This window comes from Candida metapsilosis (genome assembly GCF_017655625.1).
Source record: "Candida metapsilosis strain BP57 chromosome Unknown scaffold7, whole genome shotgun sequence".
Classification (NCBI taxonomy): domain Eukaryota; kingdom Fungi; phylum Ascomycota; class Pichiomycetes; order Serinales; family Debaryomycetaceae; genus Lodderomyces; species Lodderomyces metapsilosis.
This window is the reverse complement of record NW_027138165.1, coordinates 1,790,066-1,802,708: the sequence shown is the minus strand read 5'-3', so window position 1 is coordinate 1,802,708 and position 12,643 is coordinate 1,790,066. Positions and strand designations below refer to the sequence as shown.

Below are 12,643 nucleotides of genomic sequence, written 5' to 3'. Positions count from 1 at the left end.
TGGCTTATTATTCAAAGAAATCATCTTCTTGTGATTCCAGATCCTTTTGTTCTGGTGCATCAATTTCTTCAGTTGGCGCACTTCTAGAATTAGCTGTAGTATCAATCTGGATTTTCTTACCACTCATTATATCATCCACTGTAAACGGCACTTTACCTTCTTCCATCATCTTTTCAACCTCTTTTCTAAACTCTAACCTTCTGGCTTCTGTTTTGCGTAATCCTATCTTGACATTAGGATCAGATAAATCTTCATCGTTGGCACTTGGGTATAACGAAATATACTTTTCAGATTTGGGGAAGAGCATCACATACATTAAATCAATTTCTCCGTGTTTCAATTGTTTTCTTGCCTTTTTTATATCTTTCCGTACTTCAGTCTTTTCAACTTCTTCAAAAGCTTTACGCAACTGTTTTAATTTCCTAATGGCCTTCTTTTTCTCAAAGAAACGAACCATGTGGTATTTAGTAGCATTTTGTTTCGCCTTGAGCACATTCTGTGAGTTTTGTAGCTCTACTCTTAGACCTTTAAGTGCTCTTTCGTATTCGATCCTCTTGTCTGCTGGTAATTTATCATTCTTGGTGAGAAGTCTTTCAATGTCTCTGATTTTCTTTTTTAGTTTTGCTGATGAGCCTGCATTTATTGCTTTGGAAACTTCTACAGGATTGTTTCTGTTGCTTCTATATGATTTCTTTGTTTTGGGCATATTGGTAAGTGCTCGAATAGAGGAACCCTTGAACTCGATGAGATGGAGGAGGAGGAGAGAGATGCTTTTTGAAAATTTACAAAATTCATACCACAAAAGTACGACCAAGAAGGAAAAAAAAAATCTTCAAATCCAGCAAACAGGGACAACAACAGCATCTAAGCTCAATAGATTCAATTGCTTACACCACATCATAGATAATGGGGATACTAGAAAAGATTGCCCAGATCCAAGAGGAGCTTTCACGTACTCAAAAAAACAAAGCTACCGAATATCATATTGGTCTTTTAAAGGGAAAACTAGCTCGGTATCGAAGAGAATTATTAGAACCACAACCAGGACAAGGTTCATCGGGAGGTGGTCAGGGTTTTGAAGTTGCCAAAGCTGGAGATGCACGAGTGTCGTTGATTGGGTTCCCATCAGTGGGTAAATCGTCCTTTTTGTCAAAGGTCACAAATACCAAATCCGAAGCTGCCAATTACGAATTCACAACTTTGACATCTGTGGGTGGAATTCTAGAATACAACGGTGCAGAAGTGCAGATAGTTGATTTACCTGGGATTATTAAAGCTGCATCCCAGGGTAAAGGTAGAGGTCGTCAAGTGATTGCAGTGTCTAGGACATCAGATTTGATATTGATGGTTTTAGATGCAACAAAAAGTGAAGATCAAAGGCAAATTTTGGAGAATGAATTGGAATCTATGGGTATTAGGTTAAACAAGACCAAGCCAAATGTAACTATCACTTTGAAAAAGACTGGTGGGGTCAAAATGAACTCCATTATTCCTCCGAAATATCTTGATGAAAAGATTGTAACGGCATTATTAAAAGATTACAAGATTTTAAACGCTCATGTTTTGATAAGAGATGAAAATGTTACAATCGATGACTTTATCGATGTCATCAATGAACAACATGTCACTTACATCAAATGTCTTTATGTATATAACAAGATTGATGCCGTCAGTTTAGAAGAATGTGATAGGTTGGCAAGAGAACCAAACACAGTGGTGATGTCCTGTGAATTGGATCTAGGTATAGATGACTTGAAAGAAGAGATTTGGCGTCAATTGGATTTATTGAGATTGTATACCAAACGAAGAGGAATTTTACCTAATCTTGATGAACCAATGGTTGTGAGGAATAAAAGCACAATCTTGGAAGTTTGTGACTCTATCCATCGAGATATGAAGAATCAGTTTAAATATGCTTTGGTTTGGGGGTCTAGTGCTAAACATTCTCCTCAGAAATGTGGTTTAAATCATCCGGTTCACGATGAAGACGTAGTGCAAATTGTGACTAAATAGAAAACGGCTTACGTGGAATGGGTTAAGGCTTATATGTTAGGCTGCTCTTTTTGTTTATGCATTTCAATCCCATCTAATGTCACGAGAAAACCCCCGATTATGCGGTATCTAACATTGACAGCTCTACTAAACCACAGGTCTTCAAAGGAGTCGTCATAGTTATCATCTTGCAACAATACTTCGGTGGAATGCCACAGTCGTAGGTTCGAGAGGGAAAATGGATTTGCGCAAGAGTGCGTAGAGGTTAAGTACCATAGATATTGTACGCGAACTAGGCGTTGAGGAAATACAATGACAATTGTAAATAAATAAAAAGAAGTATCCAGCCTGTTATTCAAACCTATATATTGTATTTTGTAACGTTCCAGTTCCAACTTGAAGTATATTCTTCAGTGGCATTGTCGTACTCGTAGTTCCAGAGAGCATCTTGCCAATAAATGAACCAGTATACGATATACTCTCACGCAAATCATTAATCACTTCACCATTCAAGATTTGCTTATAGCCATAATTCTTGATGATTAAATAATGAAGGAAAACTCCAATGACTCCAACAGTGATTGATATTTTGTACAAATTACTCCACTTGAACCAAGTCCATGATTTGATTACTGCTTTCTTTTCGTTGTCATTGTCATTTGCATCATCGGGTGATGAAAATATCGACTTGAATAATCTTGAAGATGTGAATTTGTGTATAGATTGTGATGTGTTTAGGGTTAATGATGAGCTAAGTGAGTCTAAATTGGAGCTTTCGATGTCTGAATCATCTTCGTATGAAGACAGAAGTGAGTTATGTAGTAGTTCATCCTCTTCTTGTTGCTTAAGTAGGTCCTGCTGCTCCTGCAACTCATCAAGGGTTTGTTTGTGGATTTCATCATCTTGAGTAAGAATAAGCTCAGCCAATTCACTTTCATCTGTGAAAAGGCAAGTATATGTCTCATCAATCTCATTGTGGGTAAGATTGGGCGAGGAAGTGGTTAACAAGACAGAGTGCTTGTTATATTCGTCAAACCACTTGGTCCAAGCTTGAGAATTTTGAATAGGACTTTCTTCATAAATCTGTTTCGCTTTTTCGATTATTCTTTCTAGATCACTATCGGCAAGTTCGTCAAATAATCGTGTTGGTGAAAGATAGGTGTGGACTAAATCAGCATCAATACTCGTAAACTCCCTCTGTTCAGAATCCAACTTTAAAGCAGCCCAAATCTTTGGTTTCAAAATTAGGATCAATGAGGCGTATATGTACAGACTCATAAGTACCGTTCCATGACTCAATACTGTATCCCATATGTGTAGTATTTGCGACAAGTTAGTCAAATCGTGAGAGTACAAAGTCAAAATCGATGATAATGGTTGTAGAAACTTGTAGTCAAAGTGTCCATTAAATACTTGATAAGAACTTGACGTTTGCTTAATCAATTGAAACATTTGCTCATCAACAGACTCTATGATTGCTGGAACCAATCGTAGATGGTTAACAGACAAGTTGATATCTGTCAACATGAAATCTCTCAAATGGAACAATGTTAATTTCTCTAGTATGTTGAATGCCATCTCTTGATCAATATCTTTTTCAATTGACTCATTATGGTTTGCTTTATAGCATACAAGCAATACAATACTTGCAATATCATGATACCCTTGATAATAATTCAAACAAGGGTACTTCCTTAAAACTTTGATTATCAAATTAAACAACATTTTCTTCAACGAGTTGATATCTGATGTGCTAAGTATGGTTGCAAAAGAAGATCCCTTTTCCAATTGCTCATTAACTTCACTCGATGACGTCACCGAAGAAGAGGAAGACATTGCTGGGATGGATGTGTTGTGGACTACAGATTGAATATGACTGAGTATAGTGAATGATCTTTGTATATCCAATTTCACTTGCTCTTCGTCTTTGTGGGGTGGTAAATCAATACTGTTCAAGTCTTCCAACAACGATTCTGGTGAAAATGTGGGAGCTGTAGGACAAGCAGGACTTGATAAGAGAGACGTGGAAGGAGCTGCATCCAGTGTAGTTACCCTCAAATATCGACACCACGTATCAACTCTATCGTCTTTGTTCTCTGGTTGTTGTTTCTTCTCTTTAGACTCAATCATTGAATCAACCTCCTTCATCAGTGCGCCATCAATTCCCGAGGCTCTCATAATGGCCTCTTCTTGCTCCTTGTCTAACATCTTCTGTAGCGCTTCCACCTTCATCTTTCTAATCTCTTGTATAAATGAATCTTCCAAGGGTCCTTGCAAACGTCTCAACGAAGCTTCTCCATCATCCATATGCACCCAATTGTCATTTTGTGAACTTGAAGTAGATGATGTTCTTGATGATGCAATGGGCGTAGTGGAATATGAATCGACTGATACTTCTGAGTTACTCATTGTCTATTGTTGGGTTGCTTTAAAGTGATTAGCAAGTCATCAAAAGAAATTGTGGCGAGATAGTGAAATTGAAGTAAATGGTTACTAACTGTATTGTTCGGGAGTATACTTGTTTGTTGGAAGCGTATTTAAATAGTAAATAATGGTAAATGCTCTTGTATAGGTTAACTAATGGTTTATGGGTTATTATTATCTTCTTCTATAATTCGGTTTATCTCTTTCGGTTATAAAATGTATTAACCTGCATATAACCAAAGATCTATAAACGCTACCAATTTCTATAGTTGCAAATTATCATATCATGAAGGGACTTTTGTGGAGGGACAAATTGCAGAAACGATCAATGTTTACGTTTCCAATCTTTGCAGATGTATATATCACTGGCTATACTTACTAAGCCATAAAGAAGGTGTATTTAATGAACTGTACGTTCATCTTATATTCCTTTGTACCACGATAAGCTCTCAAATATGCATGTAAGGCTGATAATGGCTTTGAACGTTAGTGGCTTTCATAGGAAGAGATCTAAGAGACATAGGCTAGCCTATGCAATATATCTTTTTTACTCTCTATTAGTAAATTCTTTCTATGTATATTTTACTCTCTTCATTTCTCCACTTTTTACCAAAGGAAGAAACACAAAAAGATATGGAAGAGGAGATTTTGAAAAATTCAATACTTTTATCAACTCACATAACATAGCACATAAGATGTCAATTCAACAAGTGAAACCCATTTCGAACAAAATTGAAATAACATGGACTCAGAAAGATCCATCAAGCACTTCCACCTATCATAATATCTGGTTGAGAGATAATTGTCATTGTACTCAATGTTACTACCCATTAACCAAGCAACGACTACTCAATTCCGCCACCATTGATCTCGAAATTGAGACAAAGAAGATTACTCATGATAGTAACGTAATCACCATTGTGTGGAATACCGATCATGAATCTCAGTATGATGCCCACTGGTTACGGATTCATTCATATAATCCGAGATTGATCACTTTGGAAGACAAGTTATCTGGTGCCAAAACAAAATTACAACAGAAGCTTTGGAAAGTTGATGATATTGAACAAAACTTGCCTAGAGTTGACTACAATGCAGTTATGGAATCATCAGATTCCACTGATAATGAAGATGCAATTAGAGATTGGTGTTTGAAAATTTGGCAACATGGATTCTGTTTGATAGACAATGTTCCTGTGAATCCTGATGATACTCAACGTTTGTGCGAACAGTTAAACTACATTCGTCCTACTCATTACGGTGGATTTTGGGATTTCACATCTGACTTGGCTAAAGCTGATACTGCATACACCAATTTCGACATTAGTAACCATACCGATGGGACATACTGGCTGAACTCACCTGGATTACAACTATTCCATTTGTTATATCATGATGGAGCTGGTGGTACTACTTCCTTGGTTGATGCTTTCAAATGTGCTGAGATTATGAGGAACAAATACCCACAAAGTTTTGAAATCTTTACTAGAGTTCCAGTACCTGCTCATTCGGCAGGTGAAGAAAAAGTATGTATTCAACCAGATGTGCCACAACCTATATTCAAGTTGGATCTGCAAGGCGATTTGATTCAAGTTCGATGGAACCAAAGTGATCGATCAACTATGGATTCATGGGAAAACCCAGAGGATGTAATCAAGTTTTATCAAGCTATTAAACATTAGGTTGAAATAATTACTGATCCAGAAAATGAATTATGGTATCAAATGAAACCTGGACAATGTTTGATTTTTGACAATTGGCGAGTTTTACATTCACGTAGTGAATTTACCGGGAAAAGAAGGTTATGTGGTGCATATTTTGAGAGAGACGATTTTGTATCACGTTTGAAGTTGTTGACATTGGGTAGAGAATCAGTATTAGATTCCATTTGAAGTAGGAAATGTACAAGTGTATACTAATTCGAATGTACATGTATCTCTTGGATAAAGGAAATCCCTTGTAAAAAAAATAATTTTTTTGACGCGTTAAAGTGCATCAATAGGTTTTGTCGACGTGATGAATAAATTCGGAGATCTACCTGGCATCGACTACAATAGTCAAGAAGTGTTTGAGAGTTCGGATGTTGAAGTTGATGATCCAGTTGTGAATGACTTGGAAGGGGATACTTCTCCAGCTACAAGCGTATCACAATTACAAGATCAATTTGCTGAAATCGAGATAGCCAGTGGCAGGTGCGATCTCCCAAACAATTTTCCAAGCCAGACAATGCTCTATCTCGATAGAAGAAAGGAAACTAAGCAAGACAAGTTGGCAAGGATCAGGCGCGAATTGGAGGAAATTCAACAAGAAGAGGAGACCACCATTCCTGAAGCTGATGAACTATTACAAGTATTCAATGCGTTAAATACAACCCCAGGGAAACAAAAATTCCCCACAGAGGAAGAGCTCAAGATCAATGAAATCCTTATACCGCCATCTGAGCCCATCAAGGCTACTTCACAGCAAGTTGCGACAGTTGTGACTCTTGAAACGAAATTAAGTCAACTTGAAAAACAATTGGGTATAGACAACTCACTACCGCATTCAGTTCAGCATTCACTAAACGATATAACTAGACAGCTCAACATCATCAACCATGCTGATTTCAATCTTGATTCCATCAAATCTAAAATCGAGTCAACGGGGAAGGAAATGGAGAAGTTGGAATTGAACAAAAGACTATTTGGATGGGAGGATGTACCAACACCAAAGGAAGATAAAGTTGACGAGATATACGAAATTTTACCAGATTTGAAGAAATATTGCGCAACAACTCCTTCGATATTGGAGAGAATTAAAGGATTGAGTAAGATACATAATGAAGTGGAAGAATCATTGCATTTTTCCATCAATTTGAATCAATTTATAAGTGATTTGGAGCTGGAAATGCAAGAATGGGACAAATCGCTAGAGTTGTTGAATCGTGGGTTGGATAAACTGAATGAAACATTTGATACAAACAGGAAGAGCTTGGAGAAAAGGTTGGAAGAACTTGAAAAACGAGTAACTGGAGGGCAACCTTTAATGGATAAAAAGTGAAGTCAATTGTACTCCTGTTGACTTTAGCCTTTTTTATAAGATAACTATAGAGATAAATGTTGTTCCGTTGATCCCGAACTGGTGACTCCCTTTTGGCAGTGAGATGGTAGAATCTCATTCAACGAGTCCTCTTGAATAGACACGTGATGTCCAAGAACGATCGCTGGTTTGCAATTTTAATGGTTTTGGTGAACAATGAATTTGAGGCAAGTGCAACAAAGACCAGGAGGTATATATATGTTGCAACAAAAAAAAAAAGGCATCACTAGTTCACGTTGTCTGGTTAGGCATGCTTTTTTTCACAGATCTTCCGGACTGTATTTTTGACTGCATCTTGCAAAATGTGAGTCAGCATCAGGCATTGGTTCTCGCTCCGCTACATTCCACATTGTGCACGGTGGTAAAGAGAAGGTTGTATAACTACATACATGTTTACAACGACGTGTGTATTCGAAAATATTTTTCAAACAGTGCGATGCCAGAACCTTTCAAGGCTTCCAAAGAATTGAATAATCTAAAGAGCAACTATTTCACCATTGTGTCATTGAGCAACATTGAGAAGTATGTATTGACAATGGATGGAAATCAGCCAATAGAGCTTTTCGAAATGGGAGATTGTTTTTGGGCTCTACTTCATCTTATTTTGAAGTATTTCAAGAATGTCAAAAAGTATGACATTGCTACTTATCATGACTATCATGGTTGGGTTCCTTTCCCTGATGATTATATACGATTTAATACAAACAAGCCCCAATTGCAATTACCTGAGGGTCTTTCAGAAGATGAGCAAAAGACATTTTTGTTAGAAACGATTACGGAGAAAAGTCGTTTCAAGAAAAAGCTTGTCTACAGCTTTTGGTATATTGACTTGCTCAAGTTGGCTGATATGTTTTTGAATATTTCTGATCTAAACCTTCATTGGAGATACAGGTGGGAGTTAACCAACTGCAAATTCCAACTGCCTTTAAAGAAATTACATTTAGATGGCGCGGAAGAAATAGGGCTCTTACACGAACGTTTCAACTCCCTCAACCTTCAGAGTTTAACACTCTGCTTTAGCAACTTTTCCAACTGCTTACCCTTGGGTAAACTAGATGAATACTTTCCGAAACTAATTTTTTTGACTATAGTTAGTTACTCATCAACTTTGACTGAAGATTTGGCAAGGTTGCAATCAAGAAGCCATCAAAACTTGAAGACATTATTAATTCATGGTCCGGACCCCACCTTGCTAAAGAAGAAGCTTGTGGGAGGGCTAATCTTTAGCTTTCCCCGAGCTTCAATCAGTTGGTGGGATGGTCTGACCCTAGGGTCTTGTGGAGAATACACGCTTGATCTTTTGAATGTCATGACTCCTTGCTTATGTTATGGTCGCATAGGATATCATATGGTGTGGACTCTGAGAGATACACCTGATGCGGAATTAGTCTCTTTTGCAGGTTTTGGTACAGAGTTTGAAGTTTATCTCGAGCTGATTTATTCCAAGAATCAGTTGATAGAACTTTACAGAATTGTGCGCGAAGTTGGTAGAGCGATCCTGGAAACTGGCTCTTGGAAAAATATTAATGAGGAGAATGCTGATGAAGGACGTTTACGAGAAAGAGTCACTCAAACTGTCATTCAAGCTACAGATGAGACTAGACTTGTAATGGGGGATGATGCAGAGGGTAGACACACTCGAAACAAGAGTGGTAAATTCCTGTTGTTTTTCAAAGGAATGTTTCGTAGCTCGGGACGTACATAGTGGCTAAAACTAGGATTTTTCATGACACCATGGAGATTGACGATGCTGTTGACTGAATTATGATGAGATCTGGTGAACATTTATCAGCAGTTACACTTCATGCTTGGATCACACTTCCTCTTTCATATCTCTCTTCCTTTGCATCTTTGAAGAAATCTTCTTTATTCTATAAGAAAAGAAAGCGTGCTCGTAGTCCTTGTCAACTGATCATTTTCAAGTACTTAGGTCAGCTTTACTCTAGCTATCTCCGTCCTCTTGTTGACTGGTACTCAGTTGTAGGTTATCTTGCTTTTTTTTTTTTTTGTTTCTATTTTGCAACTTTTCTATATACTCCGACTTGTTCGCTTCTCTTTTCCATTTCTGGTTTGTTTGTGTAACAAAATAAAAATTCCGAAATCTTTCTCCTCATCCATCACGTCACACAGAATATAAAGACCCACAATTTTCATTACTTAACCTTTTCTTCTTTTTTTAATCCAGATCCTTTTTACATCATACAAGCTATTACATACAATGTTGAGATCATCATCACGTTTAGTCCTTAGACAAGGTTTACAATCAATCAAATCAACCACTCCTCGTGTACTCCGAACCCAAATCCCCAAAGCAGTTGTTTCATCAAGAGCATTTTCTCAATTGGCCACAGTGAAAACCCCACCTAATTTACAAAACGAAGCAGTGAAGCCATTTGGTTTTAATGATGTTAAAGATTGGGACTTGTTGCGTGCTTCAATCACTAAATTTACCGACGAAGCTAGTTTAAAAGTACCCTTGGTTGTCAATGGACAAAAAATTTATCGTGATGAGACTAAACCACAATTGAACCCAGCTAATCATTCACAAAATTTAGCTGATGTCTCACAAGCTACTGTGCAAGATGTTCAAGCTGCTATCAAAGCTGCTAAAGCCGCTAAGGAATCATGGGCAAATACGCCATGGAGTGATAGAGCTGCCATTTTCCTTAAAGCTGCTGATTTGATTTCAACCAAGTACAGATATGACATTTTGGCAGCAACAATGTTGGGACAAGGTAAAAATGTTTATCAAGCTGAAATTGATTGTGTTGCTGAATTGATTGATTTTTTCAAATTCAATGTCAAGTACGCTGAAGACTTGTATGGACAACAACCTTTACAAACGGCACCTGGTGTTTGGAACCGTGCTGAATATAGACCATTGGAAGGTTTTGTCTACGCTGTTACTCCATTCAATTTCACTGCTATTGCTGCTAATTTGGTTGGTGCACCAGCATTGATGGGAAACACCGTTGTTTGGAAACCATCAGCAACTGCAGCATTGTCCAACTACTTGTTGTTGACTATTTTGGAAGAAGCTGGTTTGCCCAAGGGAGTCATCAATTTCATTCCTGGAGATCCAGTTGAAGTTACTGATGTTGTATTGAATGATCGTGATTTTGCTGCATTGCATTTCACTGGTTCAACTGATGTTTTCAAGAAATTGTATCGTCAAATTAGTGAAAATGTTTCCAATGATAAATACAAGGATTTTCCTAGAATCGTTGGTGAAACTGGTGGTAAGAACTTCCATTTGATTCACCCAAGTGCTTCATTAAACCATTCTGCCTTGTCTACTTTAAGAGGAGCTTTTGAATACCAAGGACAAAAATGTTCAGCCACTTCAAGATTATATGTCCCTGAATCAATGTGGCCTGAATTTAAAGAAATCTTGTCTTCTCAAATTGAACAAATCACCATTGGAAACACTGCTGATTCCAATTCATTAAATGCATTCATGGGACCAGTTATCCATGAACAATCATTCCAGAAATTAGCTAAAGCTATCGACGATGCTAAATCCGACCCAGAATTGGAGATTGTCACTGGTGGTTCATACGATTCAAGTAAAGGATTCTACGTGCAACCAACATTGATCAAAACCACCAACCCAAACCATGAATACTTGACCAAGGAATTCTTTGGTCCAATTTTAACCACCTACGTATACCCAGATGCCGAATATGAATCAATTATCAAATCAATTGATTCAGTAACCAAGTATGGTTTAACGGGATCCATTTTCGCTAGAGATAGACAAGCTATAAGAACCGCTGAAGAGAAATTGAGATATGCTGCTGGTAATTTCTACATTAATGATAAGTCTACTGGTGCTGTTGTGGGACAACAATGGTTTGGTGGTGCTAGAGCTTCGGGAACTAATGATAAGGCTGGAAGTGCCAATATCTTGTCGAGATTTGTTTCAATTAGAAACGTCAAGGAGAATTTCTATGAATTGGCTGATTTCAAGTACCCATCCAACTACAATTAAAAAGATATAAAGTGTGGTTAGAAATGAAACTTTTTTTTACGTTAATGTAAATACGAATTATATATTCAAAAAAAGGTAACACCGACATGTATCTGAACTGAATAGTAAAATCCTCCCAAACTCTTTTCTTCCTTTACCTCTTTCGATCACCATAATACAGCGTAGGGTGAGCCTGCTGAGGACGAGGACGTGGCACCGGTGCCTGTTGCTGAGCAGGATGCAGAGGATACATTGGATTCCCCACCGGCACATTAATAACCCTGCCCAACCCGGAACAAACAGGACACAATTCCATATCCAACAAGAACCTAACCATCCCTGACCCCCTACACCGACCACAAAGCACACCACCTAACCTTGGGTCACCTGGTGGAACTCGCAATGGCACCGTGGGCGCAGTACTGAAAAATGCGCCACCGCCACCGCCTCTCCCACCGGGATGTGGGTTGGGTATGGGAGCGCTGCCGTAGGGGATATATGTTGTGGATCCAAAGTATTGCGGATGGAAGTTGGAGTTGACGGAGTTGGCGGTGTTGCGGGGTGCGAATCTTTCCCAGCAGTCTTTGCATGTCTTGCCGTTTTTTAACTTGTAGCCGGTATTATTGCATTTGCGACAATGGAAACCCTTGGGGTATTTGAAAGGTAGGCCGGGAGCTGATGGTGCTGACGGTTGTGGTGCGGGTGCCGGAGCCGGTGAATGGGAATATGAATGCGAGTGATGCAGAGTACTTGACAGCGAATATGTTTGTGAACTTGAATGAAAATGTTGCTGTGGTCGAGGAGCCGATGGCCGGGAACTGCTACTGCTACTGTTGCTGTTGCTGCTGCTAGGTTGTGGTACTGGGATCCCCGTTTTAACTGCTTCTTCATAAGGTGGAGGCGCCTCCTCCTCTTCCGCTCTTGAATTATTACCCATTATTCTTGAAAATCTAATTAGTCGTGTTTGTCTTTGTAGATGATTTTGTTCTCACGACTGTGTTTGCAAATTAAGGACGGTTCGCTAGTTATATGTAAGCGTTATAGGTCCCTTAGGTCACTGAAAAAAAAAAATGAACAAAAGAGGGTGAAATAAAATAAAGTATGGAAAAAAACTTGTGATATGAAAAAGATTTTGTGTCAACTATGGCGCTGCGGGTCTTAGCCGGAGTTAAATACTCC

The 12,643-nt window shown here is 38.3% G+C and overlaps 8 protein-coding genes across 8 annotated transcripts; 5 read left to right on the top strand and 3 right to left on the bottom strand. All coding sequences in view use genetic code 12, as the record gives it.

Moving 5' to 3' along the window:
* Positions 1-7: 7 nt before the first annotated feature.
* Positions 8-706, bottom strand: I9W82_005355 (uncharacterized protein; the record flags this gene model as incomplete). The annotated part of the gene is made up of 1 exon (XM_067694523.1): positions 8-706. One exon carries the CDS (start codon positions 704-706, stop codon positions 8-10), a length of 699 nt encoding a protein of 232 aa, XP_067546835.1.
* Positions 707-906: 200 nt separating this feature from the next.
* I9W82_005354 (uncharacterized protein) lies at positions 907-2,013 on the top strand (the record flags this gene model as incomplete). The annotated part of the gene is made up of 1 exon (XM_067694522.1): positions 907-2,013. The coding sequence occupies one exon, from the start codon at positions 907-909 to the stop codon at positions 2,011-2,013; it is 1,107 nt and encodes a 368-aa protein (XP_067546834.1).
* Positions 2,014-2,343: 330 nt separating this feature from the next.
* GYP8 (Gyp8p) lies at positions 2,344-4,401 on the bottom strand (the record flags this gene model as incomplete). Its single annotated transcript, XM_067694521.1, has 1 exon — positions 2,344-4,401. The coding sequence occupies one exon, from the start codon at positions 4,399-4,401 to the stop codon at positions 2,344-2,346; it is 2,058 nt and encodes a 685-aa protein (XP_067546833.1).
* A 710-nt stretch (positions 4,402-5,111) lies between these two features.
* Positions 5,112-6,098, top strand: I9W82_005352 (uncharacterized protein; the record flags this gene model as incomplete). The annotated part of the gene is made up of 1 exon (XM_067694520.1): positions 5,112-6,098. The coding sequence occupies one exon, from the start codon at positions 5,112-5,114 to the stop codon at positions 6,096-6,098; it is 987 nt and encodes a 328-aa protein (XP_067546832.1).
* A 334-nt stretch (positions 6,099-6,432) lies between these two features.
* On the top strand, positions 6,433-7,455 carry I9W82_005351 (uncharacterized protein; the record flags this gene model as incomplete). Its single annotated transcript, XM_067694519.1, has 1 exon — positions 6,433-7,455. One exon carries the CDS (start codon positions 6,433-6,435, stop codon positions 7,453-7,455), a length of 1,023 nt encoding a protein of 340 aa, XP_067546831.1.
* Positions 7,456-7,930: 475 nt separating this feature from the next.
* Positions 7,931-9,199, top strand: I9W82_005350 (uncharacterized protein; the record flags this gene model as incomplete). The annotated part of the gene is made up of 1 exon (XM_067694518.1): positions 7,931-9,199. The coding sequence occupies one exon, from the start codon at positions 7,931-7,933 to the stop codon at positions 9,197-9,199; it is 1,269 nt and encodes a 422-aa protein (XP_067546830.1).
* Positions 9,200-9,712: 513 nt separating this feature from the next.
* On the top strand, positions 9,713-11,485 carry PUT2 (1-pyrroline-5-carboxylate dehydrogenase; the record flags this gene model as incomplete). Its single annotated transcript, XM_067694516.1, has 1 exon — positions 9,713-11,485. The coding sequence occupies one exon, from the start codon at positions 9,713-9,715 to the stop codon at positions 11,483-11,485; it is 1,773 nt and encodes a 590-aa protein (XP_067546829.1).
* Positions 11,486-11,618: 133 nt separating this feature from the next.
* On the bottom strand, positions 11,619-12,401 carry I9W82_005348 (uncharacterized protein; the record flags this gene model as incomplete). Its single annotated transcript, XM_067694515.1, has 1 exon — positions 11,619-12,401. One exon carries the CDS (start codon positions 12,399-12,401, stop codon positions 11,619-11,621), a length of 783 nt encoding a protein of 260 aa, XP_067546828.1.
* Between the last annotated feature and the right edge of the window lie 242 nt (positions 12,402-12,643).